The sequence below is a fragment of the Adelges cooleyi genome, unplaced genomic scaffold (genome assembly GCF_023614345.1).
Source record: "Adelges cooleyi isolate 19-005CV unplaced genomic scaffold, UGA_ACOO_1.1 ACOO_flye_CR_arks_rails_tigmint_CR_PRNA_376, whole genome shotgun sequence".
NCBI classification, from domain to species: Eukaryota; Metazoa; Arthropoda; class Insecta; order Hemiptera; family Adelgidae; genus Adelges; species Adelges cooleyi.
In genome coordinates this window covers 5,923,661-5,940,000 of record NW_026096053.1, presented here as the reverse complement: position 1 = coordinate 5,940,000, position 16,340 = coordinate 5,923,661, and the positions used below count along the sequence as shown (strand labels likewise).

The 16,340-nt window shown below is 28.9% G+C and overlaps 1 protein-coding gene across 1 annotated transcript; it reads right to left on the bottom strand.

The window, feature by feature from the left end:
- Positions 1–199: 199 nt before the first annotated feature.
- LOC126840896 (uncharacterized) lies at positions 200–12,803 on the bottom strand. The gene is made up of 8 exons (XM_050576888.1): positions 12,663–12,803; positions 8,885–9,080; positions 8,482–8,596; positions 8,219–8,362; positions 8,003–8,137; positions 5,449–5,712; positions 2,662–2,998; positions 200–1,244 (listed from the first exon to the last, which is right to left on the bottom strand). The coding sequence occupies exons 1-8, from the start codon at positions 12,687–12,689 to the stop codon at positions 1,137–1,139; spliced, it is 1,326 nt and encodes a 441-aa protein (XP_050432845.1). The 5' UTR covers positions 12,690–12,803; the 3' UTR covers positions 200–1,136.
- Positions 12,804–16,340: the final 3,537 nt, after the last annotated feature.

Sequence of the window (16,340 nt, the reverse complement as noted above, 5' to 3'; positions counted from 1 at the left end):
TTATTTTTAAATAATTATTTTTTTTTAAACAGAATAAAGTTAAACACTAAAACGATTTAGTACAACACACAACAGCGCTTCTGTAAATATGATATCTAATTGAATTTACATTTAATTTTATATAAAACTATTAATTTTCATCAAACGATATTCAACTCATTTAAAGGACATTATGATATAATAGCAACAATTTCAATAATTCCATAACTCATTGACTTTTTTATTTATATAAAAATCTTTAGTATACATTGTTACTATTGAATCATTTTTTTATCGTCCCTCCAATCACCATTATTAATTTATAGGATGCTCCTTAAATTTGACATTGGGTTGGATGACCGCCATTCAGCTCCAAATATTAATGAAATATCTCTCTAATTTTTCAGATTTTCATTTCATCCACATGAGTTCCCTGTTTGCACATCAAATGTGTACACTTGGCGTGGGCCGCTGGGCTGGACTGCGTGACAGCATACATTTGATGTGCAAACAGAAAGACTAAAGGAATGAAATAAAAATCTGAAAAAATTAGAGAAATATTTTTTTAATATTAGGAGCCAAATGACGGCCCATGCCCATGTCAAATTAAAGGACCGTCCCAATATATATATATATATATACTCGTATATGTATATAAAAGTAGGTTATATTGAAATTAACGACGGTTTAGTGAATCTTATTTCTACTAAATACTTAATGCCATAACGCCCTCTTATCTTTCGAACAAAATATAATATTTTCTTAAAGTAAAGTGCAATAAATTACAGTCAATATTTACTAAATCAAAATTAGGTACGTATTTTATAAATAAATAATTTAATATTTACAAAGCTTAATAAAGGGACTTAAAATATAGTAGGTATTTTGTCAATATACATTGAGCAAGACAATATTATATGTTTTAAACCTACATAGAAATTGGAATACACAATATACTATTGCAAATCAAAAATTATGATTTTGTTATTATAAATAGTACACTACATAGTAAAACGTTAAAAGAACAATTCAGTAAAACAAATTTACTTCTAAAACGTGGTAAATTGTACATTCATTGTGCATTAATTAAGTAACTATTTGACATTTGTTATTATTTACAATTAAAACTAAAATAAAATATTAGTTTTTAAAATATTTTACAATTCAGGCGATGTATTTTTCCTCTTAATGAATCTGGAAAAGTAATCTGGTCTCCAACATTTACAACTCCCAGGAATTAAAAACCAGTCGTAATAAAGTCTTACCTGAAAATGAATTAGGCATTAACAATTTAAAAAAAAATAATAAATTCCATAGTTTTGTTAAAATTATATAAAAATTTGTTTGACATAAAGTATGTTGATATTTTTTTAATTCAGGTTTTATCCGTTTTTCTAAACAATCACTCTGTTGTTGGATAGGACTAGAAGAGAATGGATAAATGTGAGTTGTACATTTCTTCAATAAAACACACATTAAAATCTTTAGTTAATTTACATTCGTAACTATTATTATTATTATTGGATTATATTTTAATAATGTGTACTTCCTTAGTACGTTCAAAGTATTTACACGAGTCGATGACCCTTTATCGGCGTCCGCTTGCAGTAATGACCTACTCTCTGGGGTGTAGATATTATAAAGTGTGACACACTTAACGCTTTACCATTAGTACTAACTTTTTTTTTTAACTTTTTATGCTTAATTATTATAATGTCATTCTGTAAATTTCAAACCGGGTAGATTGCCGGAAACGACTAATTTATGTAGATCAGTTATTTAGTTACGTTTGTTTGCAAACTACCTATACAATATAGTGGTAATTATTTTAAGCGTTTTTTACAATCTTTTTCCCTTACACAAAATGACGTTGAAATATACCAACATAAAAAAAAAATCATTATTTTTAAAAGCTATGATACTTTAAAAAAAATGCCTACCATTAAAGTATCCTAGATACTCCATATCCTAAGAAATATATACAAATTAACTTTCAAAAACGCTTTAAAAAGTATTACGTAAGTGTGACGACTTGACGTGTTCTTTAGCTAGTCCTAGTCTGGACAATATATTATATCCTAACGTAAAAACAGACTGCATGCAATCCGATTTAATTTGCTGAACATTTTAACTGGTCAATAATCAGTTTTGGATAAAGTTTAAAATTTAGGACGTGAGGAGGGGTGGAGTGTAAAGATATTTCTACTATTATCTGCGCGATATATTTTATCTGCGAGCATTCAACCACACTTTTCCTCCCGTTCTAAATTTTAAACTTAAATAACTTTGAAACTAATTTTCCTAAACTGATTATCGATGAGTCAAAATATTCAGCAAATTGTTCATAATTTAAAAAGTTGATCAAATATGTACGTTATTTTTTATAAAACTGAAGTTCATACGGTTTTAATATATACGGGATGGGGTTATATTTTTAAAAAAATGTATGAAATTTGTCTCAACTAATAACCATAAATGTATAAAAAAAAAATTAAAAAGTCTAATATCTAAGTTAATGACAGGGTGACTATATAGTTAACCAATCACCCGGTATTTTACAATATAAAAAGTTAACAACAATCAATCAGTTTTTGATGAAAGAGAACGAATGATTGAAAAAGAGAGTTAACTTTTTTACAGGATCATAATAACTGGCGTCATAGGTAAATAGGTTAAACTTGCCTGGAAACATCCAAGTTCGTCGATACCGTCGCAGTGCGACTTTTTCTTTGGTGTTGTAGTAGATGATCCTTGCAAAGGCGACATACTATTATCACCTGTACTTTGGGGGGTACGCTTCTGTAAGTACTGTTGAAAGTTCTGGAAATCCTGTACTGGCGGTGGATCGTCAGTGTTTCGATGACCTTGTGTTTGTGACAATACTGGTGGTGGTCGTCGTCCAATATTGTTGGAAGCGGATGGCAAATACGTATCCGGGTAATATACTTCTGCAACTAATAAACTCACCCATCTCGGCGACGACAAACACCCGCCATCAATGTAATGACATTTAGATTGTCTAAAACAAACAATTTTTAACTCTTTAAATATTTGATTTAAAGGTATGGAATTATATTATAATTTATAATACTAAACCGTTTACAGCAATATAATTAATAACAAAAAAAAAAACACAGCGGTGCGTCGCCAGACGTGTAAGAAGTTAGACTTCTAAGACATAGGAATAGGAAATTTCTAGTTAGAAATTGGCCATAAGAACATCTTATAAACCACATTTAATTTTTTTCGGACTACCTCTCTAAGTGATGGGTATGGGAAAGTGATGAGGAAAAAACGATAATTTCCATATAACTGGTAAGAGATTATTAATCAGCTAATAATAGATGATAAACGTCTCCCCATTCCTGAGCGTTTCACTTTTCATCACGTTCCTATTTCCTAATTTACCTTACCACGACATTAAAAATTTCACTTTAAAAAGCCAGCACAGTGGAGACTATATCTGTTAAAATGCCTCGACGCGAATCCGCAGATGGTATTATTATGAAATATCGATAAAAATTAATTTATGGCAATAATATGCTTAAAATAGTACTTTAAGTATTAGGCCGAATACAATAAGAGTCGATCATCCGTCAATCATAATTTTTTGCCGTCGTTACCCATAAATCGTAATTAACAATATAATGAAAAAAAGTATAAACATACTTTCAAGCTAACTGTTTATTTTTTCACGCATAGCTGATAGCAATTTGGAATTTAAAAACAATTAAAGTGTAATCTCTTCCTTTTTTTTTGGGTTTGATTTATACAAAATTATGTTGACTACAGATTTTTGAGAAAATTGTATATGTTACTAACCTAAATCAGATTAACTTCCGTTATCATTTTCAGTCCTAAAACTATTTTCAAAAAAGTAAAATAAAGAAGAAAGTTCAACCCCTCCTAGGGGAAATGGTTTTGTTTGTCAACGTACTTACAGTACTACATATAGAAAATATCCCTTACACAATTGGAACTAATTAGACAATTTTTAAAAAATTATAGAAGGCCATAATTTTTAGTTAAAAAATACAAATTTTTTTTTATATCATTCTCCCCCTTCAAGTTTCAAATTTGTAAGCCAATAAAGAACCTTTTGTTAATAACTTCTGATCAATATAGACTTGCTACATGAAGAAATTCGTTCAGCGTGTGTCCAAATATCATGTGTCTAAAAACAATCAGACATCTAGAGACAAAATAAAAATAACAAATATATATAATATCATTGCTAAAACAATATCTCCTCAGCTTCGCATTGAAGATAAAAGTTGATTATTTTTAGTGTACATAAAAAAATTAATTTGATTGGATAAAGAAAATAGAATACAATAAGAAATGATAATTTATTGTTAATAACTATACGTGCAGAATACAATTCTATGACATTGAGAACTAGAAAATAACAACCGTTTATAAATACATTATTATAGATGGCAAATGGTAATAGAAAGTCAAAAGTGGGTGAAAAAAAATTATATTCGATGTAGTAGTTACTGACAGTATAATAGTTTTTGTAAGCAAATTTTTACAAAAGAAATAAAATATTATTATTATTCTGTATTAATAGCATTATATGCTGTGTAATTTTCTATTCGATTAACAATTGGATAATTATAGGCCAGATTGGCTATCCTTTCGTTTTGCTAACTTCATAAATAAAGTTTTTCGAAATATTGTCATTCAATTTCCCCTAAACATCACTTTATATAATATTATATTTACTATAATATTTTATTATTTTACTCATTTTTTTGTCATTTATTGTTTACATATTAATCAGTGTTACTGTTGACTTAACAGTAACACTGATTAATATACAATATATTTAATTTTAATTGTTATTCTACGCCATTATATTTTCCCAGGGGGTAAAGTAATGAAAATCTTCAAACACAAATATTATTATTACTAATTATATATATTACTCATATATCCGACATACTATCCTAATATTTTAAGTTTAATAAGACATATTTAATCCTAATTAATAAATCTCTCATTTTCCAAATAATTCACAAGAAAAATTCGTAGGTTTCTAATTCCTGAGAATTTTTAGACATGTGACAGCATGGACTACACTCGACAATGCAATTTCTGATTCTCTTTATAATAAATATTCCACATGCTTGACTTATTAAACGGTCATCCCTCTCACACCATGTTTTATTATCGCATACAAAAAAAAAATATTTTAGTTATGGTCATGTTTTCATTGATTTTGAATTTCCCTAGATAATCTATAATAAATAATAATACATTCCTTTTCCAATAAGAAATAGTATTTTGAACAATTCTTAAATCCTTCTCTAATTTTGCCCTCCACAATTTTACAATTAATTAACAATAAATGCCCTGTCTACAAATTATTACTGTGCTGTCTTTTATCCGTAAACACTAGTTTCCATATTAGATTTGTTTATAAATAATTTATAGTTACTTAATTTCTATCTTTGGAATACTTACGTGCATTTAGTTACTTCCACTGTCTGAGTGAAGTAACCTTCGTATGGTATCTGCACGACATAACGCCACATCCCTTGGTAGTTTCGGGCGAACACCGGTGTGGCATATTCGACTTTAGCTGGACAAGGTGTCGGTGGACCGTCCATGGTGGCGGCAGATGCATGAGCCGGATCGCGAGTCCTGTACTCCAGTTGTTCTGTTCGACGTTGAGCTAACAACCCAGATAACGCTTGTCCTTGAATGGCTTTGTACAGCATACAAAATCTGAAGTTAGCAAAATATTTCTTAAAAAACTTTGCAAGCAAACTATAGGTACACTATAATTTTAAGCTATTTGGAGAACATATTATGTTCTTTAAATTATATGCAAGGCGATTCGTTTTAAATAATACAATTATTTTCCTGGAGTGAAAGTTTTTAACGTGGATACGTTATTGGCTGGATACACACATTTTTGCGTCGTAACCGATTTCGCGACATCTGTTGAATGGCCTAGTGGTTCAGCGCGACCGGTTCACGGTTCAATCCCCAGCCGTGAGGCTGTCAAGGATGCTATGATAGTGCGAAAAATACATTAACTACTAAAAAGAATCCTAATTACTGAACTAATAATTACACATCACAGTTTAACCTTTAAATTAAGGTTTGGCAAAATATTGCCTATATATAACTCCTTAATAAATGGGGGTATGACGTCCTCTTAAGCAATATTTCCAACTGGAATGGGATGTAGTAACGTATATATGTAATGATAATTTGTTTTATCAAGATCTTACAAAATATGATGATGAGTTTTGTGTTGCCCTTAGAATCTGCTTAGAGAAATATATTTTAGATCTTTTCTATTTCATCTTTCACATAATCTCACATAGGGATAGAGTGGAACCTAAGTTAAAGTCAAGAAATTTTAATTTTCCGAGGCATACATAATACAGTTGTATACAAATAAAGTATTTTAGCAATAATTTGTTTAAACAATATGATTTTAATGGAACTTATGAATAAGTCACTGTTTTAAAATGAGATAAATAAAACAGTATACTGATTACTGGGTATTGGTATTGACTATTGAAGAGAATTCGTATTGTAACGGGGACACTTGACACCCCGTTAACACTTGTCCTAAAACACGCTTACCGGACATCTATCAATAAGACAATAGGTAGGGGAGACAGCGAACACACAGGACAATAGCCTCCGCGCTGACCCCAACGAATAGTTGAGACTTGACGGGTAGCTTCCCGTTCTCAAGCCGAGATCCACTTATTCGATCCCATCGGCGACCGTTCGGTCTAGGATTGGCCCCTAGGCGAGCAGGCTCGTTACAGTATGTTACATTATTTTGAAATTACACACAGTGTAAATTGTTTATAAATTACAGTAAGTATTAAAATAAAACTCCACTCCGTATAGGCCGGAATCCGTATTACCTTAGCAAAAAGAAATCTTAAAAATGAAATAGACTATAGATATTAAAAAATCAGTAATCGCTACAATAAAATATTTTTACATATCTGAATCGTAAAATTATTTATTCTCATACTCTTGGGGTAAATTTTAACTAAACTTGTTTTCCTGTGTGATACCAGTGTAGGCACTGGCAGTAACTCTGCACTCATTTATCAAACAGGACAAACAACTTATCCACACAATGCAATGGTATGCGCGTACAGGTGTGTACAGGTGTGTGATACAGCTATACTGTATGATATTTCATATCTATACGTATTACAGAAGTAAAGGAGAAATTTGAAAAACAATACCGCACAAAATATTTATGTTATACTGTATTATATTTTATGAGAACCTACTTAATATATGCCAGTACTAAATTGACTGAATGTATAAATTAATCAAGCAGATAACATTAAAAATATTATTTACTTATAATATATTCATAACATTTAATGGAATACCTGAAATGTAAAAAAATAGGTAACTAATTCAAACCTGTTCGTTTCGGTTTAAAATTATGCAGATTATAATCCATTTTAGATATCAAAATATAAATATCGTAGGTACTAATGATTTATATAAATATAATGTATTAATACCTGTAATACGTACTACTTTTCTTTTCTATTACTTCTAATTTAGCGATATTAATAAAACGGAAAGTAAACAGAATAATTAAAAGTGCACACCAGTGATGTAGCCAGAATTGTATAGACATGCAGTATCTTTAGTCACCTAATAATTCCTTAGGCGCTTACACGAAATAACTATTTGGAGGCCATAAACTCCCGCCCTCAATATGTCTACGACACACAGAATTTATACTAAAACTTTTTAAAAATCATGTGTAATTATGTTTTTTGATAATTAATAATATAGGTAAATATGGTATAATAATTTAATGTTTCAATAAAATTATGCCTAGAGTCCAACCACATATCATATCGTGTAAACTTTTTATGGTCGTTATTCTTTGGTTTAATTCAAATTTACATCAATATTGGTGAAGGAATTTATATAGTGTACACTGTACAAAATATAAGTAAGTGAGTACTTAATATATATTTTAATCCTATTATATATCCTACTATATACTTACACTCCTCCACTAGTGTCACAGAATTTCCTTGAGTGCCTTGTACTGTTTTGAGATGTTACAGTAGCGTCGTTGTCGTCGTCTATGCTCACATCATCTAGAGAATGTGACTTTGCTCTACGTCGAAATGGTTTTCCTCTAAAAAAGATAATTTTAACATGCGTTAATAATATTAACTAAAACATTAAAAAAATTTTAAAAAAATTTTCGTTTACTTACTGTAAATATTTTTGGGTAGTAGTGCTGCTGTGATAGTATCCTTCAGGTGGAACATATTTTGCCACTTTCGGAATGGTTTCGTCGGCTTTGAGAATTGGCAATGTTTTGCTAAAAAACTCCAGTGTCTTGTTCTTCATAAGTTCACTACAATAAAAGATACGATTTGTGTAAGTACAACAACAATCGCAAAGAATTTGACTTTCTATTGACGAAATTCTATAATGATATAATATTCAATTGTCATTTGTCTGAAATATACTCACAATGGGTACGGAGATCCTAGTACGTTTTGTTTCATTGGGTTCAACGGTAAAAAACCTTTATTGAGATCGCCGCATAAATTGTTTAGCGTTTTCGCTGACGGATTCTTGTTGACCCCTATTTAAGAATACAATGTCGCGTTTTATTTTATTATTATTTATTATAGTGTATAATAATAGACACAGCACATATACAATAGTAAAAATGCAAAAGTGTATATGAACGGTTATTTTTTATGACAACTGCGTGACTTAAGACATAACCGCAAGTAATCGTGTGAATTCCTCTAAGCGTGTGTTATTGTTCGCATCTGGCAAGTACATATTATGAATTGTGTATACATTTATTACCCATGAATTTACACATTATTTATGCGAGTATATAGGCTGCTAATATTATTCTTACCCGGGCATAATTTGGTCGACTTGAAATAAGGCGGAGGACGGACCTGTGGCGGGTCCATTCGCGGAGCCTCGATGAAAGCATAATATCCTTCCGGAGGTTCCTGCCCGGAATCGGTTGAATCTGTCGATGAATACGTCTGAGGTTGATGTACCACAGCCGGGTATCTTGGTATTTGTGAAACAGTCACAAAAATAAACTGTAAAGTGTAACAAAATAACAAATTACATTTTGAAAGTATTGCTATACGTACACAGTACACACATACATTATCAATAGACGTACATATTTAGAAACCGTTGTATTGTAAATAGCCTTAAATATATGTACTTAGGACGTTCAATGGTGTTCACTATTCGCCCATCACGTACCAATAAACGGCTATTAACTATAGGTTTTATGATTGACCGTGGAGTATTATTGGTTATACGAAAAATTTGAATGTATGGAATATATTATATGTATATAAATAATATAATACTACACAACATGAGTCCATTGTCATCATATTATATATTATAGTGTGACGATCCACAACACGAGCGATTGACATAGAAATATACATGGGCAACGACTACGCTACTATATAACGGATTTAAAGCTACATCGAATAAAGTACATTGGTCATCGTTGCCTAGGTATTGTGCGACGTATAATAATATTTACTATTGGCAGGCACCTCTGCAATAGTTCTACCGGCAGTGCTTATTGTTCGGCGGCAATATAATCTGGGAAACCTACCTTTCCTTTTTTGTTGAAAAGAAAACAAACGATTATTATAAAAAATATAATTTGATGAAAATAAAATCGTTTTTTAAGTGCTGTCATAACTGTGTAATGGAGCTTGTCAGCGAATTGAGAAGTAATTTTAAATAACACAAGTTTTTTATAAAAAAAAATTCGGTAATGCACTACACTGTTCCGACATAATTAATTCTATCGATGGGTATTATACCATGACGGCGTGACCACGAAAATATAATGTAAGACTGGGTCAAAAAGAAGATGAGATACCGTTAATGAGTTTAGCTTCTTAATGCATATATATATATATAGAGAGAGATAAAGGGGGGAGGGATAAGCGAGTGCTAAAAGGAAACATAATTAATTTGTTTTTGTTATAATAAAACATATATATGGTGTATTTTTAAAACAAGCAATTATTAGAAAAGTAACAAACTACAAATGTAACCGTGGTTAGATTTTATCAAATGTTCAAAAGAGGGCATACGGCATATTGATTTTAAAAATTCAGAAAAAACTGCTAACTCTGTCAAAGCTAAAATGTAACACAAAAAACCTAGTGTATTTTTTTGTTAACTCTGTCAATAATAAAACATGGTTTGATATCAGTAGAATTTTTTCTGTTTTGTCAAATCATAAAGAATGTCTTTTTCAAAAAAATAACACTGAACCCCAAAATTGTAACGTGGAATAAAACTGTTTGTATGTTTAAGAATATTTTAATATGGTCTATCGAAATAAAGATGCAAGGAAAGAAATAAACGATTATTTCTGCACCATAGGTCTAAAATAGCCAATCTCCCCTTTTGTACATTTTGGAAAATAAGTTTTAAATATTGTATTTTCCATGAGGCTCCGCGTTAAATTGTTTATAAACTTTTTTTAACACTTAATTTTTTTGTCTCGAGAGTGTCGTTTCTTACACAACATAAAATTAGTTAAATTTACATAATAAGTTGGTTTTAGTGATCGTTTTTGCCGATAATTAATAATTTACATTAGTACTTTTAGACCAGAGGTTCATTTTTCAAACTTATTATTGTAATAGATATGTATAATGCAGTATTGATTAATCAAACAAACTCAGATTATTATTACGTAATATATTTTTACATAGTAGTGTTTTATAATTTTATAGTATCAAAAATTCGTGAAAACCACCGTCCACCACAACAGTAGTATAATTGCTCCGATTACAATCTGTAACGTTTGAATTTGTTTTATAATTTATGTCATTGTACATGAAATAAGTATATTCAATACAACCTAAAGAGCGGCTTCAATAACATTACAAACGTTCAACAACATTCAAACGTTACAAAATATTCTTGAAATTGTAGATTTCGAATAATTTAAACGGTATTGAAGTAAACAGAAACGTCTAGAGCATCATACAGCGTAAAATCGAAATCAAATAAACCGTGACGTAACACTAGACATACTAATGCTGTTAATCCGTAAATAGCTATTATCTGTGTTAAATCTGACATCAAGTAAACTGTAATGATTCGTTAAATTGAAATTATTCCCGTTTTATAAAGTTACAAAATGACGAGTGTCTAAAACCAAAGCCTGACCAATTCCACCATTCTTCCAACAATTTTTTTAGTGATAAAAATTTGTGACAGTGGTAATAGTTGTAAACATTTAGTAATGAATAGTTAAATAAAATTGTAAAAGAAAATGTATGTTACATTAACATTCAACTAGGATTTCAAAATGATATCTTTAATTATTTATTTAATTTCAACATCTATTCTAATGACTAATTAATGTTCCAAAAAATTATATACCTCAAAAGCTTCGAAAATCTTTACCACAATTCTAGTAAATTGAAATAAAACTTTACGAAATAATTTTATTTTACTACTAATATTACTCTAAGTTTAGAGTCCAATGTTTACTCATAGCTTTTTGTACGACTTTAAAGTAATTAGGTAAATAAATATACATACATTAATGTTACATTTGTTACATAAATATGTTTGTGGCTTATCGTCACAGAAAATCGCTATGGAACGAAATTATACATTGTCTATTGTAAGTTAGACGATTATTTTTTATCTGACCACAAGTATAATTATTGAACTTAGTCAAGTGTATAAAAAAAGTTTTTCAATAATTCTGTTGAAGTTTGTAAACAAGCGTTTAAGTCTTTTGCAAAAAATATTGTTAAATGTTTTGGGATCTATAACAATCACTATTTAAGTACTAAAATATGTATTGTTTATAAAACTTGAAGAAATCTATTTTATACCCAATACTTACTTGAGTTACATATTTTGACGAATATTAAAAAGTAACGAACTAATTAAAACAAAAGAATACATTTTCGAAAATTGAAGAGGTGCGAATTAAAAGAATGCAAGTGACATTTATAAATTTTTACAGGTAAGCAATTACATACAAATTTAATTTTCAATGTATTCATTAGAGTTGTGTTCATTAGTTGATTTCAATAACTTCTTACAAAATTGAACACAAATTTTAAATTAAGTACTATCTATTATGTATATTACTATATTTTAAGTACTTCTACCTGCAGGTAAAAAATAGTACCATTAACTAATGCGTGATCAAAAACTAGTATTGGAGAAAATAAAAACGGTCTCTTGTACCCTTTTAGTTTTCATTAAATGAAATGTAATACACACAATCATTACATAAACTTTACATATACCTGATTTTTATTACTTATCACCTATATCCATATTATGCGACATTGAACTTCATATTGAATATGTTTTTAAAAAAAAAAATGAAATCAAGATATTTTAAACAGTAGACGATTAGACAGATCTCACATATTATACTATATCGGACGACTTCATTTTGCATTAATAAATTTTGTATGCAATGAACATTTGGTTAATTATACTATGTAGAATACAAAAACATTTATACCAGATTATACTTCACGTGCCGTTTATTTATTAAATTATTTTAAAATATATTTAACCCATGCATGCGATTGCCAGAAGGATACAGAACACATTTCGATTATTTTAAATTATGTAAAAATAAACGATGTACTTACTAAATATCTTGATAGTTTCGAAGTCATAATGCCGTGATTTCAGTGTATAGCACATTGACCTGATGACACATTCGAGTCCGGCACTCTACTGACCCAGACTGAGCCCCACCGAACTTGACTCGTGAATCCTTCCTCCTTTAACAACAGCTATATCATATTCATTGAAGAATACTGCGCTGCCAAGCGAACGTAAACATTATTGTAAACTAGTATAAAAATTAAAACTCGTTAAATCAATAATACATTACACATAACTATGCCATAATTTTTAATTAACCAAACATTACAACAGCCTATAAACCTATAAAAAAAATTATATATTAAAAAGTAATTTAAACTCATATTTAACAGTTTAACTTATACATTTCGATTGTTCATTGGTATTATTTATTAGTGACTTTTTATATTTTATATTATTGATTAAAATTAATAATAATATAATAATAAACAGAAAAAATAAACAAAAATTACATGAATAAAATAGAACATATAATAACAAAAACAATTATTGAAAATAGTAAGTAGTAGTATTTTACAAGTATAGTTGGTAATTTATTAACATGAAGATATGTTGTTCAAAGATAGACAAATAAATAGCCTGATGCTATAACATTATTTTTTTTAATGTAACTAATTTTTTTTTTTTTGGATTTCAATTTGGGTTAAAAATATTAACATTAGTATAATTATTTTTATAATAGAAGTAATATTTAATCGAAAATTATAATCTTCGACGTTAACAGATAACCTCTATACATTTCATATTATTTAATTTAAAAATTAGTTTGTTCTTCGTGATTTTATGTAGATAATAACAAAACAAAAAGTAAACAAATTAAACGTAAGATATTTGAGTATACTTTTGACAACGCCGCTATTGTAGATAATTTCAGGTAGTATAAACCTAAGATTAAAGCAAAAAATAATGCTATACTGTTCATTTAATTATATATAATGCATTCGGCATTCCTATTTACTGACCTAGATGGGATGTAGGAAGTATCGAGAATGGCTGAGGTAATGACCCGATTCCCTTTCCTAGCCGTCACGACTCGTTCACAATATTTTTATAGGTAGGTTGGATGGAACGTTCATCGCTGCATTGCCTAGTGAACAGATGTCGTATTGTATTATTTTTTTTTTGAGTAGATAGGTTTTAATTAAAAGGTTAAAAGTTTTGAAAACAAACTTTCGTCGGTCAAATACTTCGTTTGGTTGTCGTTAGTCGTGATTTTTGATCAACTTTAATAATTAGCTCACATCATATTATGTTACACCTAAAACTTCAACAGTGACCTCATTGTTTTATTTTTCAATAAATAATTCATAATTCATAATACTAGAAAAATATAAAAAAAAAGTGTAAAAATGCATTTTACAGTACAGCCATTATATAGATGGCTAATTAGCAATTATACAAAGAAAATCCAGTTTAGTTGTTTATCTAAACTAAGTTTAGTTATCTAAGTTTGTAATTTTTTTAAATAAATTATAAAGCTAGTATATCTAAGCGCTACATTCAAACTGATTTTGTTATTATAGTCTTATGGGTTTTCAAGTATATTGTATAGTCTTTTTAGTATTGTATATTATGTAGTCTTATGAATTTTCTAAATAAATAATAATTATTTTCTTGGTGATAAAGTCAACTGCAAAAGTCATCCAAAAATCAAAAATCTTGTAGATAAATCTGATGAATTTATAATTTAAATATATTTGTTTAATCAATTATTAATTCATTTTTTTTATTAAATATCCTCCAGTAATTTAAAGAAAATTCAATACCTACAGTTTTAAATTTTAGTAGCGATCTGTTCATCTGTACGATATACCTATAGATTTGTTGTTATTTTTATTACTTTAAAATATATTTCAACTAGAATTTTTAAGTTATCCAAAGTAAGTAATATGCTCTTTTATATCATTGCTCAAAAAAATTGAGTTGATTTTTTCTAATGAAATCTTCTCAAGGTGATAAGTCCGTGGTTATGAGTTGGACGATAATATTATGTTAATTTTTATAGGTGAATTATCTCATGACTCATACTCTCATAGAAATATTATACTCACATAATACATAGTGTCTTTTTGAAAACAATGAAAAATTATAGGTTTGTAAATATATTTTTAGGAATGTTTTTATTTGGCGCTGTTACCATATATTTTTTTAACTAGGCATCATTGATTATAAATAATTTATGAACGATCAATGTTAGGCATCTATTACACTTTCGATGATGTAGTTGGGTTACTTTGTGCAAAGAAAACGCCTAAAAAATATTTTTATTTCACTTTTTAAAATAAACAATCGAGTTTAAAAATGCGAATGAATAATTTTGAGTTGTGAATATTACATCATTTGAGTAGTATTTAAGATTTTAAGAATAACAATTTTATGCGTAAGGAAAAACATTATAAAATGTGTGATTAATATAATTTGCTATTTCTTATGAATTCTATGACGATAGTAATCACTTAACTATATAAATAACTCATAGTAAACAAAATAGAAATATTTGTTACTAAGTACGCTGTACGCCTTAAAATAGCCGACATCAATGTATCTCTTTTAAAAAATTTGATTCCATAAGTACCGAATTTGGCACTCATATGGTTTGTATCCTAGGCTTAAGGTTTTTAAACATATATTTTTTAGAGGCTTTGAGTAACAATATTGGTACACACCGAGTTTGACTCCTAGGCTTTGATTGCCGATTTTAGTACTCATAGTTTTCTGTGCTTACACAATAAAATTGATAAATTTGTGACGGCCTGACAGCTGACTCACGATAAAGTTAATGAGCGCCGTTATTAATTAGGTACTCACGGTAATAAATATATTTTTCACATAGGTACTATTTTGTTAATCAAGTGTCTTTAGTATTCTAAAATACCGATCAATTAGGCATCGGCAACACTGATGACGAGAAAATACGAACATATCTGAATTTCTAATAGTAAAACTATTAAGAATTATAACGAAAAATACTATTCAATAAACTGTCTCCCATAAGAAAAAGCATCCTATGCAAAAGTTACAATTTCATATTTTTCCATTTTAGTTACTTTTTTTGATGTTTGATTTCCTGATGTTCGCTTAATTCAGCGAAAAATAATCGTAATTTTAAATAAAAAACCACAAATTTGCTCACACATACACAAGATATCCCATGTCGCAACCAAGTGTTTCATGCGCCAATTATTAAATTATTAACAGACCCAATATTACGTTTAGTAATTTGGAAACCCAACGCTTCTTATTGTTAGTTTGAATGCTGTTTACAACGAGGCATCTTTTTATGTAAATGCAAATAAATAACATATTTTTATTTTAAAGATTTGAGACATAATATACATGATATTATCTAAATTCACTATGATATAATGTATTATATAGTAGGCACAGATAAATTATATATATATTCCCAAAAAATATAATATAAAAGTAAAAAGATAACTGTAAACAATATTAGGCATATTACAGCCTAATACTTGTAACGGCGATGTAGAGAAGATACATCGTGCTTGTAACAGATAACTGTTATCTAGGACGCCGCGATAATCAGTTTCGTCAAAACCAAAATAAATAAAATATTCGGATCATAAAGGGAATTAATGTTTTGTTTGCTATACTGTAAATCTCGCATTATCTAATATTTAATATCTCACGAGGCTTCA

Coding starts and splice junctions, on each gene's coding strand:
- LOC126840896 (XM_050576888.1), bottom strand. CDS start 12,689: ATGACTTCGAAACTATCAAGATATTTA. Junction 9,081..12,662: donor CGAAACTATCAAGATATTTA/GTAAGTACATCG, acceptor TACACTTTACAG/TTTATTTTTGTGACTGTTTC. Junction 8,363..8,481: donor CTAGGATCTCCGTACCCATT/GTGAGTATATTT, acceptor CTTTTATTGTAG/TGAACTTATGAAGAACAAGA.